This window comes from Lepisosteus oculatus, chromosome 20 (genome assembly GCF_040954835.1).
Source record: "Lepisosteus oculatus isolate fLepOcu1 chromosome 20, fLepOcu1.hap2, whole genome shotgun sequence".
NCBI lineage: Eukaryota > Metazoa > Chordata > Actinopteri > Semionotiformes > Lepisosteidae > Lepisosteus > Lepisosteus oculatus.
This window is the reverse complement of record NC_090715.1, coordinates 8482141-8501901: the sequence shown is the minus strand read 5'-3', so window position 1 is coordinate 8501901 and position 19761 is coordinate 8482141. Positions and strand designations below refer to the sequence as shown.

The 19761-nt window shown below is 35.0% G+C and overlaps 1 protein-coding gene across 1 annotated transcript in view; it reads left to right on the top strand.

The window, feature by feature from the left end:
• cdh11 (cadherin 11, type 2, OB-cadherin (osteoblast)) overlaps positions 1-19253 on the top strand; it is a 63350-nt gene extending 44097 nt beyond the window's left edge. The window contains exons 2-12 of the mRNA XM_006641367.3: positions 609-1035; positions 2451-2745; positions 4209-4328; positions 4923-5090; positions 6920-7107; positions 10768-11021; positions 11274-11410; positions 13258-13385; positions 13884-14001; positions 15969-16220; positions 17451-19253. Of these exons, the coding sequence (XP_006641430.1) occupies positions 805-1035; positions 2451-2745; positions 4209-4328; positions 4923-5090; positions 6920-7107; positions 10768-11021; positions 11274-11410; positions 13258-13385; positions 13884-14001; positions 15969-16220; positions 17451-17950 (2391 nt within the window). The 5' untranslated portion in view covers positions 609-804 and the 3' untranslated portion in view covers positions 17951-19253. The remainder of the gene's footprint in view (positions 1-608; positions 1036-2450; positions 2746-4208; positions 4329-4922; positions 5091-6919; positions 7108-10767; positions 11022-11273; positions 11411-13257; positions 13386-13883; positions 14002-15968; positions 16221-17450) is intronic.
• The last annotated feature ends 508 nt before the right edge of the window (positions 19254-19761 follow it).

Genomic DNA, 19761 nt, shown 5'->3' with positions numbered 1-19761 from the left:
GTAATATGTCTATGAAGCCCTCCATTCATCAGATTTGAAAATGTTCCTAAAAAAAGAAGGTGAACCTAAAACAATCCATTCCATTGAGAACCTGAAAATACATCTGCTTCAATAACGTATCTTTTTCAGGCAAAGTTTTAATCAGATGAAAAACAATGTTAACATGGTTATCATCAATTACCTGAATGACGATGCATTTCAGGCTTAGGGTTAGGGTTGCAAGAACCATCCAGTTTTGATTCTATTTATACTTCTGATTCCACTTGAAATGACAATGTTGTTCTGACTCAGTTTTGGAATCATAATTCCTCAATTGTGCAATAAAATGTAAGCAGCCAAATCTATCTAAAAAAAAACAAGCTGGGAGAAAAAAAGTTCACTTGGACTTCAAAATACATCCCTAAGGTTAGAAGATGTCTAAGTATTCTGGGAATGCTAACCCTAACTCTAGCTGGGGTTTAAACTGTAAAATTCCGCAATCTGTCTTGTGAATACAATCTGATGTTCAATAATAAATCATGTCTTCATTGTTGTGAAGTTTATATTTGAACTGGAATTTCGATTCTCTCCTGTGGCTTAAAGTGTATTCTCTCTTTTTGACCTTTCAGAGCGAGGTTTGGAAAAGTGCACCGAGAAACAGAACGTGGGAGAGAAGAGAGCTGAGATGAACCACAGAGAAGGCTTTGGATTTCAGGAGTGAGGTTTGGGTTTGAGTGTGCAGCAGTAGCAGCAGGATTGGAACTCGCCTTCAAGAGTCTATCAGTTTCCCAGGGACACGTACTCAGAGAGAAAATCAACAGAAGGATGTGGGAAGGCCTTGGTCTCCAGGTGTTTCTTATGTGCTTGAGCGTGGCAGTTTGCAGCCATGCATCTGCACCTTTTGAGCACAGTCATCACCGACGACTTTCAATGCAAAGACACCGAGAAAGGGGAAAAGAGGGCCAGGTTCTCCACAGATCCAAGAGAGGCTGGGTTTGGAATCAGTTCTTTGTCATCGAGGAGTACACCGGACCAGATCCCGTACTAGTGGGCAGGGTAAGGTGATTTTCCTTAAATTAATTTTTTTATTTAGCTTTGAGTGAGAGATGGCTATTGCGGTGGAGTGGTGGCTCTGTGGCTCAGGATCTGTGCCTGTGGCTGGAAGGTTGCCGGTTGAAATCCCATAGCCAGCAGAGGAATCCTACTCCATTGGGCCTCTGATCAAGGCCCTTAACCCCAGCTGCACCAGGGGTGCTGTATAAATGGCTGACCTTGCGCTCTGACCCCAGGCTTCTCCCTATGTCTCATGGAGAACAACTTGGGGTATGTGAAAAGACAAATTCCTAATACAAGAAATTGTATATGGCCAATAAAGCAATCTTATCTTATTTTTTTTTGCAGAGGTAGCTTCTTAAAATATCCCCTTCACCTTGGTCTTCACAATAATCTTACATTAAATTATAGTTATTAAGTTCAGGAGGGATAACAACAAAAGGTCAATTGCACACAGCTGTACCTAATCACTGTCATTATGGAAATTAGCTATTTACAGTGCCTTGCCAAAAGATTCAGACCCTTTGAAAGTTTTCAAATGTTGCTGGTCCACAAATGATACACATCTTTTTCCAATCAGTATTTCTTTGCAAACTCACATGTTCAAACAGAATATTTTAAAGGCATAATTAGTTATTTATCAGCAGATATCTTAAAGGAAGTCAAAACTTAAATATGCTGCACTGTATATCACATATAGTCACCTCCCATTTGTTCAAACATCCGTCCTACACTCCATCCCCCTTGCAGCTGCCACTTGGCTCACTCCTCTCTGGGGTTTGAGCTTCCTTTGCCTATGGCCAGGAGGCTAGCCATTAGCCAAGCGGGTTAAACCAAACCTATCTCACCACGTTTTCAATTGTTGGATGTTGTTGTCCCTGCTGAAATTCCTACTGTCCCTACAGTAAGCAAATAGAAATTACATTTAATCTTTAATAGTGGTATGATCCCCCAAAATGTTAATTTAAATGTCAAATGTTAAATTATTGAATCACGTGTTTAAGGAAATAACAAAACATGTTACAGAATACTTTTTTTTAGTTTTTCATGAAATGTTTAATTTTGCACTGAAATCCCTAGGGACAACTTGTCCAAATGATATAATCAATTGTTGACATTGGCATGTATTTCTGAGTATAAATCAATAAACAATAATCAATACTAAAAGGAAAAAACATTTGAACTCTTTGAGCCTTTTAACAAAGATTTAACATGTAGGTTTTTTTTTTGCATTATACATTTCCCAGATTTTAAAGTCCTCATGTTGAATACATTCATGTTTAATCAAAGTTTATGTCTTCATGTTTAATTTGTTACTATTAACATATGCTCTGTTAGGTTTGTATGCATCATAAGGTGTATCCTTTTTTGTCAAACTACACAACTAATTTTAATCAAATCTTTTTTCTGTTCTCTAGCTGCATTCAGATGTTGATGCTGGTGATGGGACAATCAAGTACATCCTTTCAGGGGAAGGCGCAGGGACCATTTTTGTTATTGATGACAAAACAGGAAATATCCATGCTACAAAGACTCTAGACCGCGAGGAGCAAGCTCAGTACACATTGACAGCCCAGGCAGTTGATCGTGACACCAACAAGCCACTGGAGCCTCCCTCTGAGTTTATTGTCAAGGTGCAGGACATCAATGACAACCCACCACAATTCTTATATGGCCCCTATCATGCTACAGTACCTGAGAATTCCAATGTTGGTATGTACTGACATCTTCTGAAAACTTGAGAATTTAAATTTGAATTCGAATTTTGTACATTTCTTTCAGTACATGACCCAATAAATTCCTGTTGGTCTTGTGTTCAGCACACTTAGGTACTTTAATTTGCATTCTTCCTGTGTGGATTTAGATATGTACACGTTTTCAATAGAGGTATGTAAAACAAATATTTGTTTGACAAAATGTAAGAAAGAAATTCTTAAGCATTTCATGTTTTGCTATAAAGATCCAGTCTGGTCATGTCTACTGAAATCCAGCTCTTGTTCTTTTTTGGTACAGACTGTGCACAGGACTCCCAGCCATATATCATCCTTAATGCAGCTCTGTCGCAGAGTAACGATCTGTTACTCAGTGATTCTGCCTGCTGACAATATAAATAATTCTTGTGGTGGTTCAGGATAGGATTCTGGTCCTGGCCAATTTAAATATATTTAGATCTGCAGCTTGCTGTAAACATTGTAGGCAAATTGATTTGAAATGATCAGACTTGGGGAATTAGTTTTGCTTCTTAGATTTCTTTCAGCCTTTCCATTGATGGACAACCAATAAACCCTGAACCATGCTCTAGAGGAGAAGTAGTTACATGGAGGGAATATTAATGACATAACATGCATTTTAGTTAATGAAACGGGGGCAGTTTAATCCAATAAATTTGGAGTGTTTTAAAATACTTGTTTTGAGCTGATTATATTTGTGCATGCACCATACAGAAAAGTGAAGCGGGTTAGATAAATGTTGCTTCTCAAAAGTTAAAACATTAACTTCAATCTATATCAAGATTCTACAAATAATGGTAAAATCTTTAAAGTAATAATATTCCAATACATAAGACTTTTAACATTTTAACATCAGTCTCATATTAGTATTTAAGTAACATTATAAAATAATGTTTTTATAGGAGGTACAAAGGCTAGAGTATCCATATATAATGAATTTGATAATATTTTGTATAATCATTGAATCATTGCATACTCATGTTTATCTTTGCATCAACAGTTTACAAAGCTGCACTGTTGGTGCAATGTTGATGAAGCTAGAGAAATTTTTATCCTAAAAAGAAAACATGAAGTTACCAGAAACTTTACTTTTGGATTAATTTGCCACTATATTCAGCTGTAAGGTACAAATGGAGTAAAAGCTAGAGCTAAATAAATTAGAAATGTGTATTTATTTATTTTTTCCATTAAAAAAATACTGTCAGTTTTCATCTGTTTACTGGTGCAAATCTATTTTAGATCTTTCTCCCCTAAGAATTATCAGCTGAGCGCTGACTGCAACAAAGACAAATTTGCTCTCTCAAAAGATAATTTCAAGTCCATTGTTGGACAAATATAGCATGTGAGGTATACTTTTGTGTTCGACCTTACACAAAGTTGATTTGTATTCATACCTTATAAGGTCAAGAGTTTTTCTAGTAATATCTATTTTCTTTTGTATTATAGGTACTTCAGTAATACAGGTAACAGCTTCTGATGCAGATGACCCCACCTATGGAAATAGTGCAAAATTAGTGTACAGCATATTGGAGGGGCAGCCTTACTTCTCCGTTGAGCCACAGACAGGTAAAGGAAAATTACTAGTGTCAAAATACCAATAAAACAATAGCTTTTCTCTTTTCATACTTGTATGAATTTCCAAAGCTTTCATCTGATTCTCTATCATTAGTTTACAGAATAACATTCACTTTACTTTGTAGTCCAAACATAAGGTGGAGATGTAAATTTATCACATCCAATGTTCACATCACATTCATGCTGTGCTTGTCTGAATTTCTTATCTTAAAGCTTGGCTACGTATTACAGTGCAACAGGTGTTCTGGAGAGTACAAGCTTACTTGAGGCATAATGATATTTCCAAATATATAAAACTATAACCAGAATATAAACTCACTGCTTTGTTTCTATGTATTAATACAAATAAGAATTATTACAAAATTATTTTGAACATCCAAATTAACCTTGAAAAACATTTACAAAATGCTATATACCCTCAGTTGTCAAGGAATAATAATGGTAAATAATAATAATAAAAAAATAATTGTAGAATCTTTAGAATAATCTTCCACTGCTTAGGTCATTTAACATTTTCCATGCTAAAACCAGCTGTTTGTTAGATTAAGGTCATGTGCCTCTCCTAAGAATGTTTTTATTCTCCAGGGATTATCAGGACAGCACTCCCCAACATGGACAGAGAGGCACGTCAGGAATTCAATGTTGTTATCCAAGCCAAGGACATGGGTGGACATATGGGAGGCTTGTCAGGGACAACAAAAGTGACAATCACTCTGACAGATGTCAATGACAACCCACCCAAGTTTCCTCAGAGTAAGTAAAGACTGTGGAAGTTTTCTAATTGAACATTTGCCTGCAATATGGTAGGAAACCAGAAGCTGAGTGATGTCTCATGCTACCTTGTACAAACAACTAGCTTGTTTACTGTATATGTTGTTTTGCAGGCCTTGGGAGGAAATGTAGGTTTGAAGGAAAAGTGTTTATATTTTTTGCAGACTTCAGGCATGTAGAAATATAGCTTGTGGTATATAGATGTTTAACATGTATTTGGAAGAACACATAAGGGATAAAACAGTTTCTTAAAATTAAATGTAAACCAAACTACAAGAAACATAGCCATTAAAAACTCCAAAGACAAGGGGATTAATATGCAATAATATAATTCTTTCTTCTCATGAAATGCATATAATAAACTATGTGTCTTAGGGTTCAATTAATGCTAATACTTTATATTTACAAGACTTATTTAGTTAAAAACATAATATAGAACTTAAAGTGCATACTGAGCTGGCATATTTTATTCTTTTAGTGTTTTAAAATCCCCCTCATCAATTTCTTTCAGTCCTTCTTTTGTGTTTGAATGCCTAGCAGAGGCCTTTCTCCCAAGAGGTAGTTTTTTTTCCATGATTTCAGCAGAAAAGCTCTCTGCTGTTGACTTCAACAAACTAAAATGTGTAAGTCATTTTCTGGGTACAATAACTGCAACTCTGCATTGTACCAGTGCTTACAAGAGTAGCAATTGTTCAAACAACTCCCTTAGATCTGCTGAAAAATTAGTTATTGGAATATGTTTGAGATGGGGTTTTAGTGATTTATTCTAGTCTTGATTTATGAGCAAATCATTTTCCCTACGTTTTTCAGCTGTACTTTTTCTATTGGAAATCTTGAGGAAAAGAGTGCTAAATCATTATTTCTTGAAATAATAAAAACACTACCATCACCTATATACATGTCTATAAATATTACAGTTAATGGAAAGTATAATTTATTATACCATTTTATTTTTATTGCTTTTTTGAAACACCAGGAGTAGTTAGTAGCTAAAGTATTGTTTTTGTTTTAAAAAATCTGCAAATATATGTGTGATATCTTGCTCATAGTGTCTGTGTCTCAGATTTATTTATCATGGTGACATGTTTTATTACTGCATAGTTAAAAAAGATACTGAGCTATGTCACCATTTTTAAACAGCCTGTGATCTTTTTGAAAAATATTTAATTTTAACAAAACATTTTAACTGAATCTGTGTGGAATTGCAGTTTGGTTGACAATGTCCATCTTATCTAAAAGACAAGGTGTCAGATAGGCACATGGATATAGTTTTTGGCACTAACTATTTAGGACAATATTGTACAACTATTTAGTACAATAAATATACAGTAAGTTGCTTTCATCACCTGAATAAAAAAAGCACGGAGCCATATGGTTTCCCAATGCCCAGGCTGCAAGCAGGTGTCTGAATCCATTCTGCTAGGTGTACTGTTATTGGCTCTAATAAACAGGTGCTGTACAGTATGTACTGTATGAAGCACCCTCTCCAACTGCTCTAGCAGGAATTAATGTGTCAATGTATCCATCTTTTTTTATCCCATTCTTTTTTAGATACTGGCTTTAAAAATAATAAGGTTGAAAGCTTAAAAAGTAACAGACAACAAATTTATGAAGTGCATATTAGAGTTTTAGAAATATATCATGATCCCGGAATCTGTGAGTCTGTATGATCAAAGAAAAGTAGAACAATAGGACCAATTTAGGCATTAGAAATTACAGTTAGGATACTGGCACAGTATTGTAAGGATTCTTACTTGTTAAGAATCAATTCTAAGCATTACTCATCCCCTTTACTCATCTCAATTCTCCAGGTGTATATACTATGTCTGTTTCGGAGAATGCAGTTCCTGGTGAAGAGGTGGGCAGAATTAAGGCAAAAGATCCTGATCTGGGAGAGAATGGATTGGTTTCATATCGCCTGATTGATGAGGATAAGTTTGGCAATTTTGAAATCACTACTGATTCCCAGACTCGGGAGGCTGTACTGAAACTCAGAAAGGTAAATGACAAAAGCAGGTCTTGTCAGTATTTTACAATTTTAGGATGGTGTTATTTTTAAAAGATTATCTAGTAACCTCCTTAAATGTAGTATACAGTATATGAACCATATGTGCTCACAAAAGAAGCTTATCATTGCGGTGATATATGCATGTGTGTCTGTTATTGTGATCATAAACTGAAACCATGAAAAATCATTACCACCACTCCTCCACATACAAAAATTAAGATGTACTCTGGAATTAGTATGTATACCTGAATGCATGTAGAGTTTGAGGAATTTCAAAACATCGACATTTTTCAAGGATCCAGTCTATGGTCATCACAGCAGCTTGCTGCTCTTCATACCCTACAGCTATAAGCAGTAGGTAATGCACAGAAGCAGCTATAAGCATCATAAAAAAGTAAAGGAATACTCCTTTACTTTTTTATGATGTCCCTGCTCTATCCAGAACCACTGGCTCTATATTTCAGTAAAGGAATTTCTCAGGCTTCAGCCTCTGCTGCCGCACTGTCATGGTATAGAAAAAATGAGCCTCAGTCCACTCATACTGCAACACAAAAGATGATACAATGCCACCTGGTGGATTATGTTCATTTAATGCTTTTATTTTGTAGATTTTTCTCTACCTCCCTGGGTTGAAGATCTATAACAACCCCTTTTATTTTCACTCTTTTATTATGTCCACATCTATTAATGGTACCATACAGAATACATCCTTTTTTAGTTTTAAGCTTGATTCGTTTGAATGTAAAATTTTCTCCCTATAAGAAAATAATTTACCTTACATAAACAAAGATAAACAGTTCAAGTAGGTAGCTGTGTCAGCAAGCATAGGCTGCAAAGGAACAAGTAAAAGTGAGACACCTGGAGAAGGCTCCACAGCCAAAACATTGTGCTTTTTTTCTTCTCTTTTCAGCATGGAATAAACCTTTACTTTTTCCAAAGATAAACAGGTTTTTGTTAAAAATTGTCTGGGCCATTCAAGCCTTCTTAAAACACCAATTAAAATTAAAATTGGTAATGTTTCTGCCTATGTCCTGTTGGAACTTGTCTGCATCACTGTCTGCAAGCCTTTTAAGGGTCATTTACTGTAGTATAGTTTTTCCCACACTATAAATAAAAATGGACATTGTGATATAAAACAATCACCACTGACAGCTTCCAAGACTCCACCAGTAAAGGGCTCTATATCCGAGTTTGTTATGAGCCCTACAGTCTGGAATTTGTGAATTTTGACTATGTTATGAGATGACTATGATAGGAATTCCCTAAGTGCTGTGGAATAACATGAATCAGCTAGGTTAAGAGTGACCCATATGTTTTTCTGGGTTTATGTGAGACCATTTTTGTCAATTAGAGCTGCATTACTAACCCAAATGATGATAATTTAGCTGTGGGCATCTTACATTGTGAGGAGGAAATGGATGGTTCTGACAGCACATGCTTTTAAGAAAATTGTGCATGATCCTTATCTATCCCAATACTGGTTCAAAGGCTGATTAAAAATTGATGATTTCAAAGTGGGTTGTGTATGATAAAAAATATTTTTTTCTTCTAAATTTTGGAAAATATATAGAATAGGCGAAGAATCAAATACTGAATGAGAAATAATTTGATAATGAATGGAAGCAGAGAAATTGTTAGCAATAATGTGATAGACAGCAGGACTTGGCATGCCACTGGAGACAATACTCTCTGTTTCAGTACAGGCTACCACAGCTGATGATGATGATGACATAGACAATGTAGCATGCTGGCAACAATCACTTTGATGCCAAGATGCTACACTCAATAACATAATGCCTCTCTGATATACCTCTTGGGAAATCATCACCTTTTGCTCTTCAAAGCATGTTGAAAATTAAAGTCGAAATTACTGACGGAATTGCTGGGGTTTTAATCAAGTATTCTGTTTCAACTTCAGGCAGACAGTGCCACGTGAATATTAAGAGGTGGCCTCACATTATTGTGGATATTATCTGGTGCTGATTAGTTTCAGGGAACAAGTTATTAGGTGCCGAAATAAAGGATTGTTGAGGACCTCTTTTGTCAAGAGATGGGAGAAAGCAGCTTTAAACCTGCTGGATGAAGTAACTGGGTCACACTTGTTTTCAGTGTTGGCAGCTTTATTACCAAGACTGAAACAGAAAAGAAACTTAACAAATCACCACAAATCAAGGCAATACATGTTTTAGTGCCTCCCTCCTAAACCTTGATTCTCACTTCGCAATTTGCAAGTGAAAGGCAACTAGACTTTTAAATTGGAAAACACTGAACAAGCAATTACATGAATGGCAGGAACAGGATTTATTATTGAAAATGATTTGTCTCTTCTTTGAACCACCTTTTGTTTTCTTGTATAAAAGTTAAATCTCATAAATATATACTACAAGCAACTAAAAATAAATAAAAACCTTTTTAAATTCAGCTGTATATATATTCAGTGCTTTTTATGACAGAAATTAATTTGTTTTGTACATAAAGACTATGTGATCCAGAAGAGTATTCAGTCACTTTTTTGAGTCTTTCTTTTGGGTGATAGATATTAAATGAATTGAGTTTGTATTTTTTTTTATTTGTTATACTAAAACTGGAAAGAATTGGGTGGATATAAAACTTAAAGAATTATACCAATTGAGAAAAATCCATTTGTGAAAGTAAACAGAGATATTGAAAAAAATGTGAATGCTTTTCAATGCTAAAAGTAAAAGTAAGTGAGCGAAATTATATAAATGTATGTCTTTTTAACTTTTCTTATTAGTACCTTGTCCGGTTTAATTAGATGTGCTACTATTTTGTTTATTGACTTTCTAGAAACAGACAAAAAACGTTTTAAAGATAGGTCTACCTTTTACTATTACTTTGATCTCTGCATAACTTATAATATTAGTCAAAAGAACATGCTGCTGCAATCGCAAACAAAAGCTCTCTGTATCCGAATGTCAGAAGACATTAAAATTTCAAATAAGAAAACAGAAAAGGCAGCCTATGAGTTCCATATTCCTTTGGTTTCCGGGCTTAGTTGATGTAGGAAAAATGAAATAGTAAGTGCTTCCCGTAGACAAACATGACTACTGGTGGTTGGGCTTTTTTGAAACATATCAGCCTTACCTGTTTATAAGAGAAGAATGTCTCCACCACTAAAGACAAAAAGCTTTGCTATTATACACTGACACACATTTATTAAATTAATTGAATTTTCTAAGCCAGTACACTTTTAGAGTCTACTAACTATAAGAGTTTACTTTTTCCTCCATTTGCCATTCACTGCATTTCTCCTTTCTTCATTCCAAAAAACACCAGACCCACTGACCTTCTGATAGACTTCAGTGAAGGAGACTATGCCCGTGTTGTGTTGTAGTAAAGCTAATACACAGACTAACATTTTGATTTTGATTTTCCTTTAACTCAGTTTCTAATTAAACAAAAGTCTTTTGAAGGAATAGGCATTTCCAGAGTATTTGCAAATCTTCTTGCTTTATAGAGATTCACTCTGTGTAAAAGTATACCACCAGGCTCTTAAGATTATTCCTGTATTCCCTAACATCTGTAACAGTGTTAGCTAGTAGCTGTAGCTATCTTGAGAAGAAATACCTTCAAGCTCTAAATTTTACAATCACAGACTAACTAACTAATCATTTCCATCTGTCTTTGCAGCCTGTAGACTATGAGACCAAAAGGGATTATATCCTTAGGGTGGAGGCATCAAATCTACACTTGGATCCACGTTTTATGAGCAACGGTCCATACAAAGATACAGCAACTGTAAAAGTTAAGGTGGAGGATGCAAATGAGCCCCCTGTTTTCAAACATCCTAACTACATCCTAGAGGTAGAAGAAAACTCTCCTGCTGGCACAGTCGTGGGACGTGTTCATGCTGAAGACACAGATGCTGCCAAAGTTCCTATTAAGTAAGAGGATATTATGAAACATAGCATTTCTTTAAATACAGCCATTAGGTCTGTATTAAATTAGTTGATTTTGCTTATGATTATCTATCTATACTGTTAATTTTTAATTACCGCTCAATGTTAGTACTTAATATTACTGCTATTCTTGACTTAGTACAACACTAAATTTAAAACTTAATTCATAAATCTTACATGTAGTTTGAAATATGGTAACAACATTTTCAACACGTGACAAACTCTCTACCTCCTCAGCTATCTAATTGATCGCCACACTGACCTTGAGAAGTACTTCAGCATTAATTCTGAAGATGGTATCATTAGGACAACGAGACCACTCGACCGAGAGCTCATGCCTTGGCACAATATTTCTGTTACAGCCTTTGAAACTGGTAGGTCTTCATGTTTTTATTATTACAAAACTGTAAAAGAACTAATGTATACTTAAAAACTTGTAACCCAAAATAGAAGAAAATTAATAAGAAGGAACAATGTTAAAGTTTAAGCTCACATTTTAAATGTGGAATGAACTACATTCTAGTTTATATACGAAGTACCACAACACAGATTATATTTGTGATCAGTTATATATGCTGGTATATATATATCAGTTCTGTCTGCTGGTTTTCATTGTAACTGAACAAGCTAAATCAGCTAGATACTAGCCTAAGTGAACTAATTTAGCATAATTTTCCATCTTTTCAGAGATTGTTGCTTTGATTAAATCTAGAAAACCTGTAGAAGTCAAGGGGAGTGTGCATGCTGATGTGCAAACTGCTGCGGAATAGGCCAGTGACTTTAAATCGTGATGCTTCCATCTGCACAGATTCTAGCAGTTTGGAGTGATCTGTCGACTTCAATAAGTTAATGGGTTTTCCACAACGTTTTGTTAACAGCCATGGTGATTTGCTGTAGCTGTGGGAAAGCGATCCCTCCAAAATCCTACAACATAATTGCAGGATGGAAAGCCTGCATGACTTTAAAGAATGCACAGAGCAACTTTCTATACATCCGTACCTAGAATGTGTAGTTGCAATTCTTGTAGCTTCATCCTTAGGGGGTATTGAGAAGCCCAATAAAATATTTCCTACAAGCATATCACTACTTCTCAGAAGACCATACTCAAACAGTTCAATAATGTAGTGATGCATAATTAATAATTAGGATGAACAAGTATTTTGCATCTCTAAAGTGTTTTGGAATTTAAGATGTCCTAATCTACAATTTCTTCGTTTGTAAATTACTTGGTATTATGCATTTTCACATCATTCTGTGTTATTGTTTCTGCTAAGATTACTACCTTGAAGAACAGAAGAGGCAGTGTGCCAGGAAATCAAGCAAAGCTATAATTCAGGCAGGGAACTCACTTTAAACCCATTAAATGCAATTCAGCAACACTTAGGCATATTTGTGATGCATTTCAGTGTAGTATACTATATGCATCACTTACCCATGTAGCTTTTAAGCCATTAGATAATTAATAAACATCATTCAGTGGATAAATTGGTAAAAAAAAAAAGGTTTCCTCAACCATCATGTTTTGCTTTAGAATTTCCTACCTTTACATGTATTATATCCTGCTTACTTAATACAAATGCAAAAGCTAGTTCTCCTTTTCATCGTTTGTTATATAATATGCCATACATGGTTATTCTTGTCTAGCTTAGATGCAGTGTAATTATTGTACATCACAGTTTATAGATTACAAAGACAGAAGTCTGAAAACCTATTACTGTTTTCTGTCACTAGGGCTACTTTAATACTCTGAGAATAGATATCATTTTATAACTTTATTGGTTATCCAATGTGCTCTATTTACACTATCTGGGATTATTAAATTCATATCTTCAGCTTCATTCATCAAATAATCTTTAGTGATCTTCATAAATGCTTTCCGTGGCAACAGATTTTTATTACATCTGTGTACTTCATATCATTTTATAGGAATTACAAAGACGGTTGATGAGACACCTCTTTATTACTGTTAACAACTTTGAAATCTAAAATTAAGTTTTGTTATTTTGTGTTACTGAAACAACTTCGTGTGGTATCACCATGAATATTTGATAAAAGGAGATCTGCAATAATACTGTATTTACATGGCATGTAACTCTTATCACAAAGCTATGATATTGATTAAATTATATTTTATTATTACAATGTGGGAATGTTTTTGCTTTTGAAGTCACAAACAAAAGAAAGTCACAAAGAAAATACAATTTTTATTTTTTCTTGCTAGATTCACATGACTTTGAACAAAAAGCCAAAGCTCATGTTGCCATTAAGGTTAAAGATGTTAATGACAATGCCCCAGAATTTGCCACCCAGTATGAAACATTTGTTTGTGAGAACACCCCAGCTGGTAAGGTAAGACTACATTCATTGTAAGCAAAATAAGGTAAACTACATCCAGGGTTAGAAACATTTAAATACAGCCAATAGTAATTAAACTTTGATGTAAGAAATATGTTTTACATTACCTTAAACTATCACCAGAAAGTTAGTTCATTTTTTTCTTTATTTCTATAGTTGATATGAAGATAAAAATGCATATTTATAATATATGCCTGCACAGAATAAAACATCTTAAAATAAGGCGCTCAAGGTGATTTGAACATATGACTGTAGATAATAGGTTGTAATATGTCTGCTCCAGATGTAAATTGAATCATTTTCTAAGGAATCAAATAACTAGAAATAAACAACTCGGAAGTTTAACCGGAGGGTTCTTTTAGTGACAGTAAGATATGTTTCTCTTCCTCTTAATTTTTCCAAACTCAACTCACAAAAGTAATATAAAGCTTTTTTCATTTGCAATGATGAATATTGTTGGCTTAAATAAGTTCTGTCTTCTTTTTTCTCAAGCTTATTCAGACAATCAGTGCTGTGGACAAGGATGAAATGAGCATCAGACAGCACCTACGTTTCAGTATTGCTCCAGAGGCTAGTAACAACCAGAATTTCACCCTTAGAAATAACAGAGGTCAGTGTAACATTGCTCTGAACTGTGACTTTTTTGTACAAGTGTTGAAATAATTTTATATTTTACTTAATCTATTTTGATTTAAGAGAAATAATCACACAGATTAGGACCGGAATTAGGAAGTGGAATTAAATTAGCAAATTTCACTTTTACCATCTATGTTTTCTATGCATATTTTGGTGTATGTTTTTTATGACAGATTTGGTGTTGGCAAGCGCGTGAACTTTGGTTTGCTACCAGCAAATCAGTTGGCATAGTTTAAAAACTTTCTAATTAAAATAGGCGTTCTTTTTTTTACCTTTTGTTGGTATGTCCAAGGGAGCAGTGACTAAAACATTGATTTCAACATTTTTTAAGTCTCCACCTGCTGCTTTAGGGATGATACAAGACTCATACAAGCTGTCATCTTTTTTCATAAGAGCGAAGCGTAGTGCTTTGAAATTATTAGTATATGAAAAACGCTTTGTTAAGATGTTAAAATATTCAGAAAACTAATTCTTCAACCTTCAACCAAAAAAAATTGAAAATAAAATTTAAATAAATAAGAAGCAAGGCATGTTAAATATAAAACATTTACCTTTGAAAACTTAAAAGAGGATAAGCGTCCAAGAGTACTAGTAAATGATTTGTACCCTAGCTTAATATGTCCAGCTCACATCTAATCTAAATGTGTAAAAACATCTTACATTGAACACCAAAATGAGTAATGTTCTTTTGTTGATATCATGCAATAACTAAAAGTAATTATGCACTGTCATAGCTGCATTATTAATTATATTATGTGCATTCTCTTAATACCCTGTATCTTATGCAATATTTTTAAAGAGAAGTCATTTTAAGCATAGAATTTGAAATTTAAAATGTAGAGACCAGAAGTACGTAAACGCATTTATACTGCTATACAAGATTCATTCCCTTAAACTTTTAATGAAAGAAAACGATTGATTTATATGCAGTATGCATTTTACACTAGTTTTCTCATTGAACAAATGAATGACAAACTCTTAAAGAGCTTATTTGTCCTGATATGACGAAAAACAAATAATGAAAAATGATGGGTATATACCAGATGTACATAAAGTTTTGGAAAAAAATACAATTTTAGGTCTCACACAGATATTTTGGTTTATCCTTTGGGTCTCTTAATTCTCTTAATTACTTAAAATTAATTTAAAATAATAATAAGAAGGAAATAATAGTGTTTTGATTTTAACAGACATTTAAATCAGGGTATAAAACAAGATAACATGCATCACAACACGGAGACTGAAAAAAATGACTACAGCTAGGCCAAGTTAACTTAAACTACTATGGTTCTGTTATGTACAGAGCCAGGGAGGGGTCATCAGTAGGATAAAAGAGTTATTGAGGGAACAATTTATAATTAATGTGCATGAAATAACTAAATAGTTCCCTATTTAGTTTCTAACTCTTTCCTTCACAAGGACAGGTGTGGCACTAGCAGTGAAAGAGAGGCGCATTCCTAACTAGTAGTTCAAGACTACAGTAGCTACAGTACCCTAATAACTCATCCCCAAACCAAAATAAAAATCAGTTTATCTCTATGCATTATCCTAATCTACAGCAGTGTCAGATAGTTAGCCTTAATTGTACTAATATAAAGACACAGTAACGTGTTAACTAGTGTTTGATAGCATTGTTATTAGGAGTTAGGGACAATGCTGGCATTTTAGAAACTTTCTATGTGCATGTGACTACCATGACACAAAGAAAACAAAGCAAAGAGAAAACATTATTTTATGCTCACGGATTAAAGAAAATTAAGGAATGATTTCATTATTTCGTGCACACAAATGAAAGAAAACGAGGGAAAGATTTTGTTATATACACAAATTGTAAGTCTTTGCCATTTTTTTAAGTTTACCTTTGGCATTGCATGTTTGTCAGTCTACAGTATGTGCACTGATGAATGGATACGCTAACCTGATATATCCTCTATTTTTTAGATAACACAGCAAACATCTATTTGAGCCGTAAAGGCTTCAGCCGACAGACACAGGATCTCTTTCTTCTGCCGATTGAGATCTCTGACAATGGTAACCCCTCACTGAGCAGCACCAACACCTTGACTATCCGTGTTTGTGGATGTGACAGCGATGGAACAGTGTTATCTTGCAATGCAGAGCCCCACATCCTACCTGCAGGACTGAGCACTGGAGCCCTTATTGCAATCCTGGCATGCATTGTAATATTGCTAGGTAAGTAATATGAACACCCTTTTACAATGCTAGTATTTCTCTGAGCTCTTGCGCAAAGCATCCCTTCAATACTCCCAGAAACAACTTTAGAGACCCTTTGATTTTTGTTGGGAAACAGTAGTGAACAACATATTTTTTGTATCTTGGGTGATATTTGTTAAACATTTTCTATATCTATTTTCATTCTTAAATCACATATATTGCTTTTCAAAATTATTCAACCCCTTCTTGTCCATCTATTTTTGATCTGCTTCATCCAATACAGGATCATACCAACAAAACAGGTGCAAGGCAAGATACACCCTGGATGCGATGCCTGTGCATCACAGGGCACACAAAGACACAAACATGCACCCACTCACTCCAGGGCCCATTTTGCTGCCATGCAGTGCCGGAGCCCTGGATTCAATTCCAGCCCTGGGGTGCTCTCGGCTTGGAGTTTGTATGTTCTCCCCAAGTTCATGTGGGGTTCCTCCAGGTGTTCTGGTTTCCACCCACAGCCAAGAGACATACTTGTAGGTTAATTGGTTTCTGGGAAAATTAGCCTTGGTACAGTATGTGTGTTATCTGTCTGCCCTGTGATGTACTGGCTTCCCACCAAGCGTGTGCTCTGCCTTGTGTCTTTGCTTGCCAAGATAGGCTGTGATCCTGTGACTGTTTAGCAATTTTGTCTAAATAATTAAAATAAACTTTCTGGGAAAAGGAAGAAATTAAGTAAATAAATTAATGTTGTAAAAAAAATTTTTGACTTGGCAAGCGGGCATCATTGCTACCTTACAGCTGTGGGGTCCCAGGTTTGATTCTGTTTTGGGGTGCCTTTTGTATGAGGTTTACATCATTTTCTGTATATTTTTTTTATCCCCATAGCCATGTGTATGTTCATCGGGAGTTTTGGTTTCATTCCTTCCACAGTGTAGAGACAAAGGTCTAGGTTAATTAACATCTCTATATTGTCCTGTGATTTTGTCTGTATGGTTCCTGTGTGTGTGTGAATACTGCCTTCTGCACATTGTTAGAGTGTGGCCCCTGCATTGGAGTGATAATTGAAAATGGAAAGATGATTCAGGCTTCATTTTCTGCTTTTGCATTTTTTATTTGTTACAAACACTGTATGAGACATAAACATATATTGACATAATACAACATTATTATCTAACGTTAGTATTTACCGATGTCGGTACTAGAGATTATTGAAATTTAATTTAAACATTTTTCTTTCTCTCCTATTAGTGATAGTAGTCTTGTTTGTGGCTTTGAGGAGACAGAAGAAGGAGCCTCTCATCGTGTTTGAGGAGGAGGACGTGCGAGAGAACATCATCACCTATGATGATGAGGGTGGAGGTGAGGAGGACACAGAGGCCTTCGACATTGCGACGTTGCAAAACCCTGATGGTGCCAATGGCTTCTTGCCACGCAAAGACATCAAGCCTGAGATGCAGTACCCGCTCCGTCCTGGAGTGCGACCTGTGCCCAACAGCGTTGATGTGGATGATTTTATCAAGACTCGTATCTCTGACGCAGACAATGACCCTACTGCACCCCCTTATGACTCCATCCAGATCTATGGCTATGAAGGTCGAGGATCCATTGCTGGTTCTCTCAGCTCTCTCGAATCAGCCACCACAGACTCAGACCTGGACTACGACTACCTCCAGAGCTGGGGCCCGAGATTCAAGAAGCTTGCTGATCTCTATGGCACCAAAGACCCTGCCGATAACGATGACTCTTAACGGCTGGAAGGTTCCTTCAGTGCCCCTACAGGAAGCGTAGTCTTAGTTCACTATAAGTATACTACTAGTTCATCTATTTATAGTAAACAATTTTTTTCTCTTAAGTATACTTGTAGTATGCTACATTCTGATAAGGGGTCTGAATTTGAACTTTCTAAGGGGAAGCCAAAATAAGTAAAAATGAAGAAAAAAATAACCTCAGTGGGATGTACTGATATGTAACAAACAAATCTGAGACATTGTGATAACATCAAAGAAAAGTTCAGTATGTCACTTTTTAAGATTATGGTTAATATAGGCTCGGCTTTAATGAAGCTTGCTGTGGGCGGAATTCAAATTGCAAAAGGAAAAGGAATTGTTGATACTGTGAAGGAGCTCACAAAGGAAAAATGGTTGCCTTACATAAAAAGAACAAACAGAAACAGAAAAAAACAGAAAAACAGAATGATATTGATCGCTTCTGCAGTACTTCCATCATGCATATGGAGTACCCTTTCATTCTAAGAGTTTTCTTTCACCTGAAGTTGGATTAAAAAGAAACTGGGACTATTCCCATTTTTTCTTCTTTTTAAATTCAGAAGACAAAGTTCCCACTCCCACCAAATAAATTTTCAATCACAATGAACAAGCTGTGAGCTCAAATATCGCCTTAAATAATGGACTCTTCTGCAGCGCAGTGTATTTTTTGTAACTTGAAAAATATTATCCTGAAGCAAGCTTAAATCCATATAACGTCTGTACAGTACAATGTGCAAATTATGTCTCTTGAGGATCAAACTTGCGCCTATTGATTCTTGTAAATCTCCTTTTTTATTATAATAATTATTGTTATTTAGGTTTCTTTATTTCTTTTTTTTCTCTCCTGGCATACATTATACTCTCACATATGCTAGAGAGAAAAAAACAAGTCTGTCCTGTCGCAGTGAAAGACGCCTAATTTCTATGTCGATTTTATGGTACCTATTTGTACAATTTTAAAAGTTCTTATTTTAGTATACATACAGATATCAGTATTTCAACATGTAAGAAAATGTTACAACATCACACTTATATTTTATGAACATTGTACTGTTGCTTTAATATGTGCTTCACTCTAAGAAGCAAAAACTTTTAAATAAATGCCCTTTTTATAAAAATAATTTTACCGTGGTGCTAATAAATATGTAGTAACAAGATGATTTCATATTTTTTTAGGTATACTACAAATCAAGTGTTTGTACCGTATCCAGTGTCCTGTATTGGTACAGTATCCTGTATTGTCCTGAACAAGTTGAAAGGAATACAATAAAATGGCATTAATATACATTGATCTAAGTCAGATATCTGAAAATCAGAGGGTATTCAAAAAGCTGATATTGTAGAAAAATGTTACACTTTAATCACCCCAGTGACTTTTAACTGCAAAAACAAAGAACTGAGCATTTTGAGAAAGAACTTATTCAGCCTCTCCAATGAATTATTATTTTTCATTTAGGTACTTTGAAAACAATGGAGTGGAAAGAGAATAAAATTAAACTATTTGATGCTTGAAGGAAAACAGTTTAAAATCACTTTTGCCATGGGAAAAAGATGTAAATAAAAGAAATAAAACCTATTTCATCCTGGACCTACAGCCATATTGTTAAATGTTTAACAGAACAATGGTTAGTGGGTTATATTCAGATTAACACATGTAACAGTAATCTTCGGTGAATTGTCTTCTCCTGTTTCCTTTAAATCCTGTTTTCTCATAATCAGGAAAGTCAGGTCTATTGCTTTATGTGAAGTTTAATGAAGGAATGTTATATCACAGACTTAAACCCTTATAGAGC